This window comes from Cardiocondyla obscurior, linkage group LG01 (assembly GCF_019399895.1).
Source record: "Cardiocondyla obscurior isolate alpha-2009 linkage group LG01, Cobs3.1, whole genome shotgun sequence".
Taxonomy (NCBI): Eukaryota; Metazoa; Arthropoda; class Insecta; order Hymenoptera; family Formicidae; genus Cardiocondyla; species Cardiocondyla obscurior.
The window spans coordinates 195,817-218,158 of NC_091864.1; the positions used below are offsets into that span (position 1 = coordinate 195,817).

The window sequence follows — 22,342 nt, forward strand, 5'->3', positions numbered from 1 at the left end:
CTTGGACCTAGACTACCTAGGGATGACGGTCGAGGTGGAGGCTAGGTATCGATGTTGCGTCGACGCCACGGATATCGTAAACTCGCGAGCTGATTATCGATATTTGTAGCGTCGAAATGACACTGTTATATAATTAAACATTCTTCCGAAATTGTCGTTTTGTTAATTAATTATTTTTCGCTATAGTATAAATTTCTAACTGGGCAAAAATGTGCAGCTTTATAGGTTAAAGGAGCAAAAAGAGTAATTCGAAGTGTTCGTATTAGCTTCGCTCGACGTGATTGGTCACCTCCAGAGTTGCGACAATCGAGGCTTCGATTCTCGAAGTAACGGCTGACCGCCATTATTATTCAAGATCAGTCTAACGACGATCGTAAGCGGTGCGCTGGTGCTACCTCAGACCGTCCGTGTTCAATTTGTCTTTTCGCCGGTAATTTCAGTAAAATAATTAATTCGTGAGTAAGAAATTTGATCGTTGTAATGCGCGGAAGATCGTAGATACGTCGATGCCGTTGATATTGCGAATATAAGAACGATCTGGCTGATTGCTTTTCACGCCGAGGAGCATTCGAATTTCATAATGATCATCAAGTCGTCGCGAGGTCCGCTACACGATACGTAACGAAAAAATCACATTAATTTAACGAATAATCGACGCTTTCATCGCAAGTGCAACGAAGATGTGATATTTCGCGTATGATCATTCCGCAAAGAATTCCGCCTTAATTAATTACGTGGTCGAGTCTTGAATATTTGCGACTGTAATCAATCGCGATAACTTCTGTGCGCGAATATGTGCCGTGTGATACTCATCGTACCACCCAGAGGATGGATATAATTGGAGTTTCATCGAATGGATACCTGGCTCATCTCTTGGACGCTTCGATTTTGCCGGAGTATTCAAAAAGTTGCCGGTCACTGCTGCCCTCTTGGAGAAGGATTCGGGACTCTTTGGTGCAAAAGATGGACGGTAACAGGACCGATAGTAACAGGACTGATGGTAACGGAAAGACATCGATTCGCGACAGTGAGTGCACGACAAATATAATTAATATCATTTTTTTTTCATTTGCTAATTTGTGTCATAAATGTTTCGATGATATTCGTTCGCGCGCGTAGCTTTATCTACGCTGACGCGAGATGGCAATCTAACCATGTTCGGCGCGTCGCAACTTTAACGTTGACTATACGCATACGCACGATTCCGCCGTGCTGTTGCTAGAATCTCTCGATCATTTATCGTTAGCGAAATATTTTCTTAATTGAGATTAACTTAACTTTATACCGTGAAAAATACTTCGAACAATGCGAATTGTGAACAACGAATTATTATTATCGGGTTACATCGTTCGACTTTCACTGATCAAAGGTTCGCGTTCCATCGGCGTGTATTAAAGGCCGATATTCCGCAGGTATAATACGTCATGACCTATAAAATAAAGAGCGAATTTTGCTCTTTTGAACGGACTTGATGAGATCTTTTATGCATGCTGTTCGATTACCTCAGACATTCGTTTACAAGTCAAATAATGCGTCAGCAATCCCACCATACATATTAAAGCAGTGTAAAGTTCACGAATCGTAGGCCGTGCTTAAATTTCCATCGCAACACTTATTCATAAAAAGAAAAACGTTACAAGAAAAAAAAATTATAATAAAATAGATAAAGTAAATAAAATAAATTTATACTTAGACGATTACGCAAATAAAATTACAGTCGTTGCATCTTGCATCGAACAACTTGCTTAAAAATAAAGGCCACTTTTTATGGCTTCTAGCCCGAAACTATCTTCGTCCAACGCCTACTTTACTTGTTTTATCAACGGCGCACTGAACGCCATTAACCGTTACACTATTACAGTTAATATTAATTCGTAATTAAGGTAGAACTAGCTTTTACTGCTGTTCTTGTGTCGCAGTATTAGGGAGGCGACCCGGAGATAAGCTAGATCGCTCGTAGAATTCTAAAACCCGGAGAACTTTTGATGGAACGGTTGAAAGGACATTCGCGACACTGCAATATTGCATTTTTTACGATGGAATTATACGTTCCATATGTGCAAGCGACGTTGTTTGCCGTGCAAAAATAATACAAGCGTTCGCACTTCGCATTTTATTTTCCTTGCGTATAAATAACGTTATGATGCGACAAAAATTGCAGGCAACTACCTTTACTTTAAAGATTAAACATATTTAGCTTAGAAAGCCATCTCTTCAAAACTAATAACCATTTAATAAATTAATTCTGCGCATTGTTCTACCTAAAGAAATTTTTCCAACTATTTTTTATAAACTCTCTCGCTCAAAAATTTTCTCTTTCCGCAAATATATCGAATCTGAATAAAAATCCAATCTCTCTTTCTTGCTATTTCCGTTACACTTGCCATTCTCCATTTCCGTTTTTTTTTTTTATTTCTTTTTTTTTCCCCTCCAAGACCCGAAACCTTCGAAATTTCGATGGGCGCGATTGAATACGGAAAACAACGGGCAGATAAAGCCGGAGGGGGGCGGGGGTGCGAGCGAGGAAGGGGTGCGAATTCGCGCAGAGGGAACCGACTGGCCTTTCACCTGCAGGAAATTCTATGATTGATGCCACATGGCACTATGTTGCCGCATTATATGCACGCGCACACATTGTATACACTCCCCGATAACTACGACGCGAATACATGCTGTAATAACTCGATATGTAAACCGGCCGCGCGCCGCAGTGCGTGAACACGAGCCGCGCTTACGGCGGCCCTTTAGCGAAGTGGGCGAAATGTCGTAGCTCTTGCCCAGAAGAATATACATATAATTTAACGAGACACTTTTCGGTTTTCTCCCGACTCCTTTTTTTTTATTCGTAGGGGCGCGATTTTACGGCTTCGCGTAACTCGGAGAAATTTCTTTGAGACCGGAATCTCAAGCGCCTCTCCGAAACAAATGTTTCCCGGTAATTGAAATACGCTTATCATATCTTAATGAATGACTCTTCTAATTACGGTATCGGTAACGGTGAATTATTTCGTTAATATGCAGGGTTATGTAATTTAATTTTGTTTGTCACTCGGCTTGCGTGGGAATATGTATCCTCGTTGAAAGATATATATTTTCTAGCTTACCTGACAGTTCTAATATCTACAAGCCGTATATTTCTCGTTAAAACTAGCCCGAGGTCGCCGGTTTTTAAATCGAGGTGGAAGTCGAGCTTTAAAGAAAGAATTTTTATTTTCTCTTACGTCTTTCATATTATATATTACTTTTCCCATTTAATTTCTACGTTTATTTTAAGGGAATAAAAAGGAAAGAAAGCGAAGCCTTTTAAATCCGTTGTAAAACAAATACAATTTTATATCGCACGAAGCACGCACCTTTTTGTTTTGCCAGTTTCTTGGATTGAGGTCCGGCCAGCGAATTTAAAACGTTATTGCCGAACTTTAAATGACTTTTTTACGAAAGGTTGATTTCCGCGGTAAACCGGATTTCGTCGTAAGTCGATGAAAAATGACGCCCTCGGGAAAATAATTTGATTAAATATATATTGTTAAATATATTTTTTTTGTTCGGCACTGCTGCGTGCAAGTTAAAACAAAAGCTTTTGCTAAGCGCGTTAGAACAATTGACGATTATTGTAAGCGGTTTGCGGCAAATTTGGATCTCGTTCTTGACGGCGGTGACCAGTCGCGATCAAAACGTCGCGATTTATAATAGATCGATGTCGAAAACGGCGACGCGACTTCCCCGAGGCGTCGTTCGTTTTGCCAAGGGGGCCCGCGGGCTTCGGTTCCCTCGCGTCGAGCGGTTCCCAGCATCCGGAGCACGCCCACGGGCGCACACGTGACGCGAGATGTACCTCGCGCGACGACGCGGTCCGGCGCGGAACGGCGCGCCGCCGCTGCTGCAGAGCGGCCGTAACATAGAGAAAGTCAGTCCGACGTTGGCGCCGCAACAGACGTACCGGTCGCAGGACACGTCGCCCTGTAAAAAGCCACCCTTCCGCCCCGTTCGCCTCACCCACCCGAATCGGGGTACCAGCCGCGAGCTCTCCCTGCCGATTAATCGCGCGCGCGCGCGCGTGCGAAGGGGGGCCCATCAGAGAGAGGGGGGTCAAAAGCGGAAGAGAGACGAGCGGCGGATGTGCCGCGCCGAAACTTCGCGACGAAATTGAAGAATTTATCCCGGAGGTAGAGCGAGAAATATTGTTCGCGACCCGGTGGAGGATCGAGATTGATCCCTGGTGCTGGCCAAAGGGTGTGGACCTACGCATCCGCGGCGTTATCAGTAATCGAGATTGGACCGCGGCGCGCACGCAGTGCCTTCGTCTTTCCGTTTTTTTTCGCGCGGCTCTTATCGCGCTGTCCGCCTCCTCCGGTCGCGGTCCGACGTCCGATCTCGCGTGGACGCCCCGAAGTGGCCGAGTGACGCTTCGCTCTTGCTCCTGTGAGTGCTTGTTCTCGTCCCGTCGTGAGATTCCGGCCGCAGCATGCTTTCGTCCTCGAGGGCTTTCCCGCCGATTCTCGCCGTGGCGCTCATCGTTTGCGTCGGTGAGTGTGCTGTGCCAGAAACCCGAGTCGCCTCGTCGAGCGACTTAATATTTCCATTCGGACAAGTCAATTTCTTTGTTGAATATCACGAAAAGCCATACTAAATTAATCCCCGCTTGATAGATCGTCTCAGAAGAACCACCGTCGCGGGTTTTTATTTTATTTTAATTTTTTTTTTTTTTTATGTAAGTACAATACGCGCTTGCGTAATTTAGAGATCTCATAAATAAATTCATTTACCTCCAATTTAGACGGGGATAGCATATTTGTTTTCTGTTTAATTACTGAAGGAAACTGTGCTTTAATTAACGAAATAAGCAAAACGTCATTTTGTCTACGATACAAGTAGTTCCGTTTATATTTATTAGATTAGTCAATGCAGCAGTGCCTCCGGGTTAGAGTTTTTTTTTTTTTTTTTAATACACGTCATTTTAACGAGAGAAATTCCAAGAACAGAATTGTCATTTACTGGCACCTCTCGATAACGAACGATATTATTCCACCGAATATTCGTATCTGAAATCAACGCTGATCGGATGCTGGAGATCGCGATTAATTTAATTTTTGATTGTCCCACATAAGCGATACACCGCGAATAGAGAATGCGGGCCGAATTATGGTACAGTAAATTATTTGTGGCCAAAATTATGATTTTATGTTACGAAATAAATGATTAATATTCGCGATAAATTATTAATAATTATATATATTTTTCGAGCCGCTGCGGCGGCTTAAAAAATTACTTTGGAACGAGTTTCGAGTCTCGTCTAAATGGAAACGCATTTCGGGCGCGTATTGTCACATTTCTCCGTTATCAATCTGCCCTGCACCGGACGATTATGCGCACACAGTTACGTGCATATCGATGGGCGTTTTGCGCACGACGGATTACGGCATGTCCCCCTCGCCCCGCCGACGAAATTGGGATTTAGGGAAGGACGTTCTACGTGTATACGTACACATCCGGTATCCGACGGCCCAATTCCGCAGTAATAGTGTAATCTTGCTGATGAACTGACTTTTCCCAAGTGTTACATCTGCTCGCGGCGGCGCGGGATCCATCTCGAAGGTCAATATGATTACGTTGTCGGATCGCAGATACGCGCGGGGAAGAAGTTGAATCTTCCGAGATCGCGGAAAACGCTACGTCGCAATTTCTTCGCGCTCGATAATAGTCGGCGCAGATTTAGGCGTGTTTACACAAAATTTCGAGTTTCTGCCGAAAAAAGAAGAGCGGCGATCGAAACGTTCGCACCGGAATTTATAAATTCGACGGGCGATACGTTGAATCCGTTACTCGATGGGGGAGGGAAAAATTAATTAAAATTACAAATAAAGTTTAATTGCCTAATTAAGTGCCTGATCATTTGGGGCATTCGTCAAGTCGGTTTCGAGTTGCGTTTCGAAGTTGTGGACAAGCGAAAAGAAACCTGGAGAGACGCGATCGGCGCGGAATAGGCAGGTTGTATCAGTTAATCACAGCCGGAACAAATCGGAGTTCCCTCCCTTGCCCTCGGAGGCAATCGCGTAATGGAGGTCCGTTTTTGCGCGAACGCATCATTTAATAGAGCGATGAATATGGAACCGCCGTGCTCTCTCTCGCGCGAATATCTCTGGAAGCTGGTAATCCGAACGTATAGTGTCACCCACGCCCCCGGAGTTCCCTATTCATTGGGAGCAGTAAAGCGATATGGCGCTGTAAGTATACAAGATGCGCAACCGTCGCTTTATTACCCCGGGCATTCGCGTTGAGGGATTACAAAAGAGCTCGGGGTAAATCTGATCCTAATCCTCGGCCGCGCTCGCAATCGCTGTTCCGGGAGCCGCTCCCGCCGACACAATTGTTTATTTCCACTCGGTTTTGCGACAGGGTAATTCTTGCACCCATTCTCTTCGTACGTACCGCTGTTTTTCACCTGCGAGAGACGCCGCGAATATTCTCAGCGTTATTGCACGACCGCCGATAGATCTCGCACGCGCGCCCGCTCGAGCGTGGAGCTTTTTTCCGCGTTCCCGGAAAGGCAGCGGCGGCGTATAGATACGCAAGCAAAACCGGGATACGTTTGTACCTATCTGATAAAACGCCGATGTGGGTTTCATTCGCGATGTTTACCATTACCGCGCGCCTTTGGAAACTTTGTCCCTTCGGGTATCGGTACACCGTTGCGAGCGGACATGTGCTCACGTATCTCGAAGTCAAAAACATGGAGCCGCCGAAAAAATAGGTCGGGGGATGGAAAAATACATTTGACCGAATTGCCGCGACCCGTTTTCTTTGTACCGCGCGTTCGACGCGGTTAATTCTGACGAGGAGGCGCGCGGCGCGCCGAAGGTCGATGCGGAATAAGATCGAAAAAAAAAAAAGAAAGAAAAATAAAAAATAGAAAGCTGCGCCTCGACAATGACCTCAATTCGACGACAGCTGTAACGCGACGGTCGTGACTTCAGGCCGAAATTTCGGTCGCAAATTTCGGCGCCGTCGAACTTCGCACGTTTCAATCTTCGCGCGGATCGCCGAGTATCGATCGCGGAAATCATGAAATTATAATTTATAGCGATGTTAACGCCTATCACGCTATACGTCACCCCTTATCGGATTCGGCCGGTAAGCAGCTGCATAATCTGACTCATTGTCGTCGCATATCGCGCGTGACTTCTCGTGGTCAAACATCCACGCCGCGCGAGCCTATTTCCTCGATAACGATTCCCAAGGTTGGCCCCGACGATTTTACAATTATTGCACTTTCGGATTTTAATTACGAGGAAATGACGTCTCCGTATACGTTTCGAAGACCGATAAAATTTGTTGGCGCCGCATCGTCGCGAGATCGGCGGAAAAACACTCTCGGTCCAACTCGCCGTGGAATATCGGCTCGCATTGTATCCGCGTTTATAAAACTCCCGATGCGCAGCGTAGGCGACTCGATGAAACGCTGTTTCCTGTTGTAAAAGTTAAAGGCGAGGTGTCTGTTAACGCCGCGTTTCTAGATGCAGCGAAAAAGCGGACACGGGAGAAGGAACAGTCGTTCTCTTTGACAACGTCGTCCTCTCTTTTTTTCTGCCTTGTAATTCTCGCGACTCCTTCCATTTTCATGGCGCTTTATACCGATATCATTTTTAAGAGCGTCAGCTTCGCGGTATCAACGGTGATAAAAACAGGAAGAAAGATCGACGCGTTCGAAATTAATGCACATTCCACTTTCTTGCATTTTTTACGATGTTTTCTCGGTCGCGTGGCTGTTCGATTTTAACTACTGTCGTCCGGTCTCCGAAGTTCTTCGCGTTTTACGAGTCGCAGAGTTCTAACCGGCGGCCATCCGACCGCGGGATCCCCTTCGACCTCCCATCGCGGAAGATCAACGTCCCGCGCCGATATGAAATCTATGACGGCCGTTAATCCTCCGGCGAATGTCAGCCGCGTCGTCGGCCAGGGAAATCGCGGCGTTGTCCGGCGAAATTAGAACATCATCGCGGAGCTGCAATCCGACGGGACTGCAGCTTATCGGACAGCCGATGACATGACTTATCATCGCCACGAGCCCCCGGGTTCGCCTCATAATTTAGGGACACGTCGGTTATCAATTTCGCGAACGCGAGCCGTCTCGCGACGGACGAAATTCGGACTCCAACTATCGGCGGGCGAAGTTTCGGGAGAAAATCTCTCTCGGCGTCGTTTGTCTTCGTGCATCAAACGAATCGCGTCTGCAAGCCAAATCCCGGGTTACGCGAGGTACAAGCCGTTTGTTTAAGAAAGCAGGATATTCTTCTTCTCTTGGAAGTGATTCGAAAGAAGCGGCGTCGATCTCGCGGAACGCGCTCACGCCGTTAATAGCGGGAATAAATAAATCACGGAATCGGGCCGCGTTTACGAAATGCGCCACGTCGTGTCGATGTAAATGGTACATCCGATCAAATCTCGAATCGTAGGACGAAGGAGCCGTGCAAATGCAGGACCGTTTGCGAGGTAAAAGCGCAGTCATTTTCTGCACTCAGGCGGCGAAAGCGCGATGGCTTTTAGGATAGCATTTAGATGAGTCAAGCCCACGCCGGCGAGTATAAATTTAGTTAGACTATTTGGCGGGTGCGAAAGGTCCGACGCTCCCAAAGGTTTTCCATAATCATGAGCTTGTCGAGCCCGACCCCCCTCGATATTCATATATCGACATCTATTTTCGTGACACTTTGTTAGCTCACGTAGAATAACGGGCTCGATCGTGGTTATATATGCATTCTATCATCGCCGCGTTTGCTATTGTAATCCTGTCGATGACGCCGTCAGTTCGCGATGACGTAAGAACACGCGCATGTATTGCTCCGGCACGGCAAGCCCAATAATGGTCGACTAATTTAACGGCGGTCTCTCGCAATAGCTCGACTACCGCGAGAAATAAATAACAGAACGAGAATGCCGTCGTATATATAACCGTGAAATATATATCTTGCATTACCGCACGCACGCTGAATCCCGAAGGTACTTAGTTTCCGAATGGGGGAGTATTAAAATTAAAATAAATTGCTGTATTAAATTTAATAAAGAAAAGAAAAGGGGTCGCCGCGCGAAACTTCGGAATTCATTAATCTTCGAAACGCCGCGGCGGATATTTCGTGCGGCGGATCAAACCGCGCTTTAAAAAGTGCAGCCCTCGATGACGTATCGACAAATTGTACACGCGGCTTAAAACTTCGCGGCAGGCCGGAAGTAATACATCGAGACGAGGAGTTCAATTCCGCCCGGAGCGCCCGCGACCTAGTTCGAATGTAGACCGCTGTCATGCAACGTTCCTCACAATACCGTTCCGCGCGCGAACCTTTCCGTTCGTGAATTTTTCAAGTACACATCCTTTAGAGCCGCGCCAAACGTATCGAGCGCGCTCGCGAAATATTGAGAGACGGACTTCCACCGACTGCTTTGCATGCCCCGCGAAGCGGCGTTCTTCAAAGTCCTTTCGACCCGAACGCCGGGGCCGCTGATGAAACAACTTGGCTTACGTTGAGGGCGCGATCGCGCTACGGAACTCGGCGATTAAATTTCTCCGAACTCTCGTAACGATGTGAAGACGCTTCCCGGCAAAGCGGTACGGCTAAATGGACGAAACTGGAAAATCAAACACGTAATCCCGGTTTTACGTCACGGCGCGCGCGGCGGTTCGATAGTGACCTATTAGCTTAACTAATTTCCGTTTAATTTTGAAGCTCACGAGTTCGTGAGATCCCGGCGTGCGTACGCGCCACGGAAGTCCCGATAAAGCTCTCGACCTCCGCGCTTGCCACTTTTGCGCCGCTTCCTGACTCTCTCTATCTTTCTTCCTGTTCGCACTCCGCCGAGTTGTCCTCTTGGTGGCCATATGCCGCTTAATGAGGCTTTAATATCGCGCGGCTAAATCTAGTAATGTTCGGATAATGAGCCGTATTTTGCTAATGTCTCAGATCCAGCGATTGCGGGCGTGCTGAAGACATCCGATTTGATTGATTATGGGGAAGCTTAAGAGGGGCTTAGGCGGCGGTCGCGGTATCGATTTTTGCAAAAACGTAATTGTAATTACTCCTTTTGAATCTTTTTATGAACGAAGAAACTAATTTTAGACACTTGAGATACGCGAAATTAAGAGCCCGGCACTTCTTTCGCGAGCCAAATGGCACCGGAACGAGGTAGCTACGGTGCGACGCGTAACGAGGGAGATGTATCATCGAGATTTGAATTTCGTGATAAGTCGAACTCGTCTCGGGATTCGGTCTTCCTCTTATCTCAAATTGCGAAAGCTATTTACAATGACGCGTAATATCTTGAGACCGTCCGCGAAATTATTGCGGAGATATCCCGGGACGTGACCCCCTCGGCGAATGGGGGTCGTGCGAAAGGTGGACGGCGATAATTCATCGCGTTGCTCGCGGCACACGTAACGAAGGACCACGATGCGTTCGAGGAAAAGGGCCGCGACGAAAGTGCCGCATTCTCGTGGCGACCCTTCTCAACCCTCGATCGCACCGCCGCCCTCCACTACCATACTCGCAAACCCACTTTTCCAGCAGGTCGAAAACTTGATAAAACTTCTGGGCGAGAATCTCGGCTACTTGGCGCCGCGGAACCACGCGCGATCTTTTTATTCCCGCGTTTTCTCCCGGCCGTTCCTCCGCGCGACGCTACTCCTAACTTGTCAACGCCATAAGGTGCTGTTTTGCACGCGGAAGCGGCGTGAAATTGGAAAGTAACGGGCCTCCGTCGCCTCCCGCGACGTCGCGCGATGAAATTTCAGATTGAAGACAGATTTCCCCGCAATAGGGCTCGTTTCCGGTTCGAGTACATTGCAGTTAAATGTTTTTTCGTATCAAGCTACACGATCGACAGTCGCGTTCTATACTGGTAACTAAATTTCGTAACAGGCTCTCCTTCATTTGCGTAGGCGCACGTCATACTTCTTGAAGAATTTGATATTTTCGTGAGCATGCTCGCTGCGTCGCAGGCGAGTAGGCATCGCGGAAGCGTGTATGAACGCCGTGAAGTCTTAATGCAGTTTTCGCGGCAGCGCAATAACTTATGACGTAACTCGTCTTTCGTGCCGCAAATTCTTGTAAGTTAATTTCTACCACGCCGCCGTCAACCCCGTTCGTTTGACGTTCGTTTTATATCGGTTTTCCTTGCACGGAGGTGAAGGCAAGACGTTGCGTGACTCATGTAATAACTCGATCAAGCGGTATCGTTAGCTGCACATCGCTCACGCAGCTGCGAGCGTTCGCTATTTATTTATCAATCTCGCGAGACGCATTTGCGGAATTAATTTTAATAATTCGAGCTTGAGTGAGCTTCGACGAGTGCTACTTATTTTTTTTTTTTTCCCTCCCGCAATCGAGCTCGCGACGGAGAAAATTAACATAATACGCGTTTTGTACAATTTTGCACGCGAATTGTGATTTATGCGCGGAGGAATGCGATTTCTGAATAATGGGGAAAATTAAGAGACAAAAGACGTATTTGATGTACGACTGTCGGGTCTCCAGCGGAGGAGGTGCGAAAGAGGTGAAAAACGACGAGCGGGCGAATGTAATCGCACGACTCATTCCGTCCGCCCCTTCGCGCATCACGCCACTCCGAAAACTTATTTTCGGCTATTCCCACTTCGGGGAACTCCATTTTCTTCGCCCCTTCCTTCCGGCCGTGCGCCCTTCCTCGTCTAATCCTTTTCTTCCGCTCGTTTCGCGGATTAAAAATTCTCTCGCGATTTATCGCCCGGCGACCCGCGCATTTGTCAAAATGATTTACGAGCCGCGCCCGCACGTGAATGTTAACGATTGCCGTTCCGGGTGCCGGCCCCGTTTGATGCCCTACGCGTCGAACTCCGCGGCGACGAGAGAGCAAAGAGGTGGTTTCCCGGATGCGGCGTGAGCGAGATCCTCGGCCGCCTCGCTACTTCCAGATTTATCTGGAGCAGCCGATGCGTGGAAGCTCGAGGATAAATATTGGCAGGAAAGCGGTCGCCTTTGCAAATCGTGTCTCGAATGCTCGAAGTCTTACTCGCGATATTTTCACCGTTAAGCAAATCCAACCGTGCGGTGTACGCGAAAATTTTCCTGCTCGAGAGAGAGAGAGAGCGGCCGCGCCCGCTCGCAGCTGTGCCACTTGCGGTACGAGCAAAAACGAGAATTAGATGAAACGGAGATTATTCTGCGCTCGATTTATTTGACACGGTCCGAAGGCCCGCGAACATATCGGTGTTTTTATGCGAAAGACTTTGTGCGGGGTCCGGAATGACTCGTCGGAAAGGCGCTGTAAGCTCTCACAAAGCGTTTGCGCGAAATGTCAGCGCAGATTACCCCGTCATTCGCCAGATAAAAATGCGATCGCGAGACACGCCGGGCAAATCGGCCATCTGTTCTTTCTGCCCGTGGCCTTTGCGCGCCGCCGAGATCTTTGATTCCGTAAGAGCTCTCCTCCGCGACAAGGTAATTAATTAAAATGTCAGCGCATGAACCTACCGGGACGTCAAATTCATTTGATGCTCGCTTATTTAATCTTCCACGAAGGTCGCCGGTTGATCGCACGGCTGCACAAGTCGAATAGATTCAATTATAAATTAAAACAATACTGCGCTTCAACTCGAGCTCTCTCTGTTCCGCGCCTCGTCGGCGGCGCGAAGTCGATGTTGCGGAGATACCGAAATTTCAACGAGGTGCTAATTCTTTATTCCCTTATTTTTATTTCTCATTATTTGTCTCGTAAAAAGGCGGTCTTGCCACCTACAGCTCGGGATCAAGTTTCGCCGTTTATTTTTATCCCGTCATAAGACACGACGTTGAACGTCGAACGATCGCTCGGAGGCTGCGACTTGTGCTGCGCGGAATAGGGAAGACTCGGGGGGGCAACACCGGGTAATTTCCAGTTGGATCACACGGCTGCGAGCACGTATTAATAACGTCTTTGTGGCCGGCGGTTTCTTCCAACCCTTTTCTCGCCCCAGCATCATCTGGGGCGTTGTGTGCCGGGGGTTTGACCCGCTTGCTCATAAATCCACGATGCGCGCCGCACCGTGAACCGCAGAGAAAATTTCAATGAATACTAACGTTAAACAGAACGATACGTGTTCGTTTCCTTTTTTTTTTTTCGCGTCGAGCTCGCCGAATAAAATGGACCTTACTTTCTACACAGGTTGAATTTAAATTCCTGACGTTTTCGATATCGGCCATCAATATTGCCCGCGCTGGCACGCGATCAGAAGCCTACGCGCAAGTGACGAGAAAAATTTTTCCGGAGAGTTTGCAAACGCGCGTCAATAATATCCTTTGTGTCGCGCGCAAGCGATTTCTTCCGCAATCTTCCCTTTGCCCGGCGATCCCGTCGAAGCTCCCGACGCGGCTCGCGCGTGAAAAGCGATGCGGGGACATCGTGACATTAACGCCTCGACGAGGATGAACCTTGACATCTTTGCGACCTACGACGCGGCGGCCTTTTTCCGCGAGTAAAATTTTTTCTGCGAAACGAAAACCACGGTCAAGTCGTCCGACAGCGCGGAAGCTTCAGCGAAGGGATAAGTGGACAAAGAAATAAAGAGAGAGCGAGAGAGAGAGCCTAAATCGATTAATCGATGTCGCCGCAACTATTTATGGCTCGGCAAGATCGGGATAAGAAGCGGCTTGCATTGCCGATGGAGCCTTTCGCGTCAGATTCCGCGATAGCGCCGGGAACACGCGACGTAATGTAGATGAGCCCTCGCAGATTGGTTCTCGGACAGCCAGTTTAATTTCATTTCGCGAGAACGGATTACTGAGCGATACAAAGTTTTTTTTTTCCCCTCTTTTTATCGTACGGATTTAAGCGTTCGGAAGAAGCGCCTGACGCGAAATTCAATCGCAGATATCTCGGCGGAACAAAGTCCTCGCCGCGCGAGCGGCACAAAACAATCTGATAAATCGTTTCGCGCTTGTAATCTTTCGCACGAGTCTAGCGTTATTTTTCCTCCGATAATTTCAGCCGAGGGACCGTTCGCGGCTCGTTCACGATCCACCGGCGAGGAAATCTGCAATTCAAAAGCCGCACTTTTGTTATATTCGGATGGGAGGCCTCATTAACAATTCCGACTGTCCCGCCCTCCTCCCCCCCTCGACCCTCGTCGCCGCATGTTTTGATAGAGCGGAAATTAAACGGCGGCGCCGGGTCTTTAATCCCCGGGCGGCACGGGCTTCCTTCTGTCAACGGTATCTCGTCGCGATGGAACTCGTCGATCCCGCGATCACGTTCTCCCGACGGGAGAAAGTTTTATTCATGCGCGATTGGAAAGAACGAAGACAATCAAACGGGACGGCGAATCGATAGCGCGCAGAGATTTCTATATTCTTTTTTTTTCCTTTTTTTTTTTTTTTTAATCAGTTATTACATCCATCGATAATTCCAAGAAAAATGAAATTTTTGTTTGAGTTAGCAAGCACAAAGGAATCCCCGCGATCACACTATTTTCGAGAATGACGTGCGATCACGATGAAAAACATTTCAGATAAATCCGGCGAGATCTTCGACGCGGGGAAAAGTATCGAATCGTCAATTAATTGCGCGAAGAGTCCGCAGTCGAGGTGAACAAAGCTCGAACGTTTTCAATAATTTTCTCGTAGCTGATGTAACTTCTTTTCCTAACCTGCTCTACGCGTAATTTCTGTTAAAATAATTTTCTTTTTTTTAATGAAGTGTCACGAGGATATTGTGGCGCAAATTCTACGTCGGCGAGATAGACGTCGCGCGCAGTTACGTTTTCGTATTCCGTCGACGGGGAGAGCCTCAGTTATCACGTATTCCATTTCCCGATACAACCGGAATACCCGGGGGCGATCCGCGCCCCCGCCGGCGCGTCGTCGTCTCCTCTATCGTTTTTCATCGCGGCCAACTCTCTTCATCCAGACTGTCTACCCGTTTCTTTGCCCGCGCATCCGCGTGACACGAATCCCGAGGTATCTGCCTCTCGTGTCGTTAATTAACCGCTTCTCCGCGCACCTTTTCCTCCGTTGCCCCTCATCGTAGACTCGAAAAAGTACAAAATACCTCTCGCGTTCCTTTGTGAATCCAACAATTAAGCTCCAAATACCCGCCGGGCACGAAGTGCAGCGCGTCGACGGGCTACTTTCAAACGACGCTGATGTAAAATCACGCGTCGCAAATATCGCGAACGCGGTCGCGGATTCGATGGAACGCGGTAAGGGACGACGCGGGATGATTTGGGATGCAGAGCCCGTACTTGAGGAACTTCTCGCCGGCAGACGTCGCGGGTAAGACGGCGGTGGTTTTTGCGACGGTTCTCGCTGATGAAAAAGCGACGCACGGCCGGGCCCCGGAATAAGTCTTATTACGTCGTGGACAGATACGCGGCGAGTGGGTACGCCCCGGATTAACGTCAGCCGCTCGAATGGTCGAGGAGACAAAAGCAATTATATCCGCTGACCCAGATGGTCGCGGGCGAACGAGTTCTTGCGATAGAGATTTTACGCCGCGACAAATATGGGTCTAGCTTTACGTCGGACGTGCAGCGCAAAGTCCCGAGCGAAGTTAATCAAAAGTAATTTAACTTATTATTCCGGCTGTATGGGCGCTGCGAGGAAATTTATTAATATTACACCGACGAGAATAAGGACTTCTCTCGCTCTTTAATAATAAAGACGCAATTCAAGCGGGAAAGAAAATAAGATACGCGAGCGTACGCTGAATCTCAAACGCATCGGCGTTGTTCGTTTAATTAAATAACGGGAAATAAGTTACGTGATCGAGAGCAATTTTTTGTAATTTGTCTAATTGCGCGATTCTCCTCGGAGATTCGAAATCGTTTGTGCGTCCCCGCGTGTTGTTCGCCTCCCAGCATCCTCGCGACGTAATGAATCTTCAGTCGACAGTTCCTCGGATTTTCCGAGGAAGCTGTGACAAGTAGTTAGGCATCGTAGTTAGGCTAACTACCGGCGCTCGAGTGTCTCGACACTCAAATGTTCCGAGGGAGGCGCGTGAATCTGTAAGACGAAACCCTCTCTCTCCTCTCCCTTCGTATAAAATGTGAAAATCCGTGCAGCCACTTTCGCCCTGTTTTTCCACCGTTTTATCCCCAGAAAGCTCTCGCGTTACCTGATATTCACCTTTTAAATTTTTCCCGTAAGAGTTACCGACCTGCCGCATTGTAATATTTTCCACAAAGCAATAAAGTTCAGTTTAATTTCAAATAATTTAATTTTTCGTTGTAATATTTAAACGATATGTGAGAAAAAAAATATGCCGAACGGGTATTTTTTTCTCCAATATTAAGTAACGTAAATGTTCAGATATTTTAGGCGTATAGGAACGATATCAGGCTTCATAAATCTTTCAGTAAAACTTTCTTGGTGCTATCTAAAATTTTCCGATCCCGTTATATTAATACGTGCAACGTATCTGTCAAACGTGAGACGAGCGACGTCGCGTCGGTTCGACTGCCGCTTCGCAAGTCGGCTTATTAAATTAGCATAATTATATTCGAACACAGCTGTCAGGTGCAATGACATCTGGCACGGAACTCGGCCTGAAATTTCCGGCGAGCAACGTCGACAATCCGGTCCACTTGCCGGCCATTCCATTTATCTCGCCCTAAGTTTTCCCCTTTGTCCGCCGTAAATTAGCGAAGTTAGCCCACTCGATGGATGAACTTATCTGCCTGCTCATGCTTATCGTCGTTAGATACGAGACCTCGTCAAAATTTCGCGGATATCTTCCCGAGAACTTCGCCGAGGGGACGATTCTCAGAATCGGGGAACGAGCGTTATGGTGAAACAATTAATTAATTCACGCGGAAATTAATATCTCACGATTTGCGCAAGCGTGTACAAGACGCGAGGGGTTAATTTAATAGCGAAATTCAACAACCGGTTTGTGATTAATTTTTTTTTTGGTTCTTTAAGACCGACGGGTTGCTCGAGATAAAAGATTCGATGACGAGAGAGGCGGAAAAAAAAACGGCGCAACGTGCTGAACGCGACCGGTGACTTCGTAGTCGGCAATTACAGCGCAATTAGAAGCGACAAGGAGCGTGGCTCAACGACGGAGTGCTTTCTTGTACGACACGCCGCCGTCGTCTCGCGCCGTGATTCACGGTCGTGCTCGCACGCGAGGTGTCGCGAGCTTGTAAATCGCCGTTATAAATATGCGACACGAGGGTGGTCGCGAAGTTTTGCCCCCGATTAATCTATTTATGCCGCTTTCCGTTTTCCCACTTCTCGCGCTCGCGCGCCCTTGTTAATAATCTCGGGGGTGCATCAGCGGGCTTTATGCGATCGCGTTTAAAAGTTGATCCGCGCACCCGGGGCCATCCTTAACGATCCTCCCGCGAAATATAGCGTGCGGGATTTCGCACGAGAATTGGGTGAAGTTTGAGCGAGATGATAAATGCGCCGACTTTATACGAGGCTCAACGTTCCGACATTTTAATGGTCTTCTGCTCCGTACATATAACGCGCGTATATACAACCTTAAATATCTCCTTTTCCCCCTCTTTTTGAGAAACTCTAGGCACTATTGCGGGCTATTTGTTAATTTCGGCAAAGTTTCGCGATAATTCATCCCACGCGCGGTTAGCCGGACGCGTATTCCCGAAGCGGCGTCCATTTTTTAAAACATATCGGCGGTTCTGTAAATCGCCCTGTACACACAATCCGCCGAGGACTTTCGAGAAAAGTTTCCGGAAATTTATCGTGACGTTTCGCGATAAATTCCCGCGGCGTGCCCGTGCACGACTCGAGAGAGTCCCGCGCTGTCACTTTGGTCGTGCAAATATCAATCCAGCGACAAAATCCGCGCTAGTAGAAGGAGGAATCCGGGATATTCCGTTATTACTCGAGCAATGTAAACGGGTAATGCATAGAATACCGTTCGAAAATTTAAAGTTCTTCCCCGCGCGCGAGGGCGGACGGAAATTTGGCACGAATCTGAGCGTAAACACGCACGCAAATCGAAGCCGTCGACGTTCCATTTTCTTGCGAACGCGATATCCTCCCGTCTTTTCGACGGTATCGAGATATCGTGTCGCCGCATTCCCTGACGTTCTCCAGTCATTGGGGGAAAGCCGCACATTTGTTCACTTACTTTTATTGCTCTGAGTGCCGTCAACGATGTTGGAAACGCGCGACGCCGGGAAAAGAATCGCGAAGGAGCCGGCGAGAAAAGCGCCAGATCGATGCGTGAGAAATGTAGGAATGTAAGAGTGTCTCTTTTCTTTTTTTTTTTTTTTTTTTTTTTTTTGGTTAATTTAAACCCGATCGTGATTTTAATCCAGATATTAAAGCTATGAGTGCATCCTACATTAAGTCCCCGAAATTCAAAGCCGCGAAGAGCTTTCGGGAAAGAGAGAGATCGTACCAAAGCAGAGTAATTTCCCTTTCTTCTTTGTGCGGTGCACATATCGCGAATGTATATTTACCGAATATACGGTGCATTTATTTGCGGAATACATGCGAATTCGTTCGCGCGCTCCTCCCTCGCGCCTTTGCGACGGAAATTTGAAATTCTTCGTCGCGAAATTGCTCGGCGCTCTTTCTCTCACGTCGCTTCGTTACTTGACGCTCGCCCGTATTTCACATCTCGCTTAAGTGTACACCGCACGCGGGGAAGGCCCGCGGGGGGCGGAGGTACGCCGGGAATATTCGAAGTGACAGTTCCCGAATGGAGGGTCTCCTGCGGGATCTACCGCGAGGAAGAACATTCTCAATGCGCGGAGAAGTATATCGTGGGTGTTAGGCGAATAGCTTTCTAAGTGCTGTCTCGGCGCGCGTTTCGCCGCGCGGTATCTCGCTCGTACATCATTACGGAAATATTCGCGACAAGCCCCGCTGCCGTGCGCAGGGTGCCGTTTCCGCCGCGTGCATTCCGCTAGACGCTGAATAGCTGCGTGCCGGTATGCCGCGCATTTCAGACGCGGCATTCGAAGCTCCTTTCCGCCGGCGATACTTCCGGGAACAAACGACGTCTTCTATTATATTCGAGACGTGCCGCGGGAGACGCGCGGGGGTTCCTTCGCGGAGGGACCTTACGGCCCTTTTGCGCGATGCCGAACGCCGAAAAGCACTCGCGAGTGTCAGCTGCAGGGTACCGGCTACCCTTGATAATCGTATTTCCTTCGTCGGAGAAGATGGGCGCGGTTACGCGCTTAGTCGGTCGCGGCGATGCCGTAGTGCGGCGGTTTACGGGAATATCGTCTTTCCGCAGGAAGCACAGCGTCCGCCCGAGTACGAGACACGTTTCATCCTCTCGGCGTGTCGCGAAGAAATCCAATTAATTCAGGGTACGGATGAGGGCCGGATCGAACGCTCGCGAGGGCGCGTTGTGGACTGGCGGAGTAAGACAATCTCGAGTTAATCCATTGCGCCCTTCGACCCGCCGGTCGTTCGGCACGTCCCTTCCGCCGGAAAATTAATCCGCCTCAAACAATGACCGAGAGTAAATAGCCGGCGGGGAAATGAGGGTACGCGGAGGGATACGCGTTTTACGTTACTCCAAATGAGAGGAAAGGAGAACTGTCGCCGGAACAAAAAGGTGCGGCGCTCCGAGTAGACGTGGCTACAATATTTCGCCGGTTGTCAACGTCGGGACTAGACATCGCGCGAGATTTCTGTCTCCGTCTCTTTCTCTTCCGTATCTACTCCGACCTGTTTACTTAAGCGAGAGGGCTGCTTTCCTGGCTTTTAGGGTAATGAACGTATCGCGGTATCAAAACGCGATCGATCATTTCATTTCGGTATATCCACCGGGAAAAAGATTTATGCGCATGTATTAAGCGCAGCTCGTTCTTTCCCTTTAAAGCGAGTCCGATGGAGCGGATCCTTAACGAAATTCACGTCGAAGAGGGAAACGGTGGCTCTCGGATCAATTTTATTTGATTTCGTGATTGATTATCTCGGTTGTGCGTAATGCAATCTAGTTTTACCAATTTTAATCACATTGCGATTTTTTTTATTTGATTGGCTCGTAAAAAATATAAAGTAATATCGGGTGTAATAGAGATGCGGCTAAGTTATTAGCCACGCAGCGTTTGACGGCTGCGGGCTTGAGAGACTGACATTCGCATTCAGCATTGTTATTCGCGCCACCCACAATACTCGTGCGAGACACCGGTCGCTTTCTGGGAATACCTCGGTAACCTGTCCGCCAAGCTGTACCAGGCAACTTCCGTACGCAGGTACGCGGACTTACCGGTACAATACTGACGACGGCTGTGCCGACGTTTCTCTCCGACGTATCGTGACATTACGACATGGTCTGGTTTCCAACTTACGGATTCGGCAAACGAAAGTTAACTCGCAGTTCCGCAATTACAGAAATTATCCTCGCGATGTAAAACGCAGCACGATCGAAAAACTAACGCTTAACAAAAGTATTGCAAGCACATTTTAATAGAAACTTTAAAATACATTTTTTAATTGTTTTAAATGTAGTCTTTTAAAAGTGTACAGAATGGGGAAATTACAGGAATTAAATTTTCGATTTAATTTATATTAAAATATTAAATATTCTTTTATTCAACCGCTGCGTTTTATCCGTTCCAAACTTAATTTTTGCCACTTGCTTTATATGTATGAGAAAAGCGGAAATGTAAGATTCTCAAAAACGTTCTTTCACATGACGTGCAGTACATAACGCGGTAATAAGAAAAAGGAAAAAAAAAAGAAAGAAAGAAAGAAAATACGAATACATCCAACGGAAATGCGCTCGGTGAATTATTGCTCGCGAAATATCTCGAGCGTTATGCCACGGAGGAGGCGATCGTAGCCTCGGAGCACGATGCAATCTGCTCCCAGAAATCGATCCGAAATTTAATTAATGATTTATACTCGCGGCAGAAGTAGACTATCATCGTTACCGGCATCCTCACGTGCCTCACGGTCATTTCTCTTCCGAGAGGCGCGATGCCCGAAACACGTATCGCTCCCTGCCATAACGCCGCCCAATATTCGCGGACAATCCTTCTTGGTTGCGAGCTGTCGGTGGTCCGCTTGATCGATCGCGTTCGGTTTAGAGCGGACTAATTATACGCCCGTGCCGCCGTAGGAAGCCCCGTGATTCGAGCGGCGGATTTGTAAGGAGAGCGTAGGCTCTTCCGGTATTTTCCGAGCCGATCTATCAGCGGCTTGGCATTCCTTGTAGCGTCCCTCTACCGCGAAACGTGACTCGGATGCTCAAGGCGTCTTCAAATCGTCGATATTACGGCCACGATGCCTCCCGTCGGTCCCGGGCACGGCAAACGTATCGTATCGGCCCGCCAATTAGTCAGAAACATCGCCAGCCTCTTCGCCCGCTGATCACCGCTCTTTTCTCGACACAGAAGCATCCATCAAAACGTCCCCGCCGCCTACGCTTTCCGCGATCGACCCCGGTACAGTTTACTCGACCTTTATTCTTATTATTGCTCCCGTTTCGCGGGGCGGCCCGAGCGATAAAACGCGATTACGGCGAGTAACGACGCGGAAGGGGTGTTTTCAGCACGACGTCGCGACGACTTCGGAACGTTGTAATTGATTTTGCGGACGTTATTTCGCGACGTTACGATGCGCCCCGGAAAAAAAAAAAACCCCTCCAACGTTGAACCATCGATCTTCGCCCAGTCGTTTACCAGTGATATTTTCGCGATACCCGCGAAAGCTCTGGGTGCAACGGGGTCGGGGGAGCCGCGAGAAGAATGGACACGGTTTTCCCAACTGTTCGACTCATTTTTCATTAGCTCGGAGTCTCGTTCCGACGTGTGTGTGCGCGCGCGATCGCGGGTCGTGGTTCCTTGTCGTGCGAGGAAACAATGTCAACTTCGATCTCGCCCTCCCCGTTGCACCTCTTTTGACGACAGACGCTACAACTTTGACCCTGTCTTCAAAGCGCAACTAATCTATCTTCCGCGCGCGTCACACGCTACCGGAGCGCTTTTTCTTGCTTTCACGCATCTCTTGCCCTGCGAAGCCAAGGGGTTACTTTCGAGTCTTCCTTTTTATAATTGCACGGGGCTCTGTATTATGTTACGAGGTACAGCGCTCTTAATATAAATGCATTTGTATGGTTACGATGCAGTTTAGTTTTGTAATTATTATCGAAGGGTAGACGCGGATAAATATTAAACGAGCAAGCGCAAAAAGAAAGTGGGGAGTATAGAGAACGAGGAAAACGCTCGCAAACCGAAGAAAACTAAGACAAATGCTTTCAAACTGAAGAAAACGCCCGCAATTACTTTAACAACTTGCGAGGTATAAGCAGCAAGTCGTCGTTTTTACAAAATTATTTTTTAAATAAAAAAAAAAACTTGTACTCTCTCTTGTCTCTCTCTCTCTTTCTCTTTTATGCAAAATTT

General features: G+C 48.0%; 1 protein-coding gene across 2 annotated transcripts in view; it reads left to right on the top strand.

Annotated features, from left to right (window-relative positions):
• The first annotated feature begins 242 nt into the window (after positions 1-242).
• Positions 243-22,342, top strand: part of LOC139106712 (lymphocyte antigen 6G) — a 67,136-nt gene continuing 45,036 nt past the window's right edge. Inside the window, exon 1 of one of the 2 annotated variants that reach the window (XM_070663651.1) lies at positions 243-1,027. In XM_070663651.1, the coding sequence (XP_070519752.1) occupies positions 829-1,027 (199 nt within the window). In that variant the 5' untranslated portion in view covers positions 243-828. Of the gene's footprint in view, positions 1,028-3,920; positions 4,527-22,342 lie in introns of those variants that run through there. The other variant, XM_070663655.1, reaches the window with a different exon arrangement.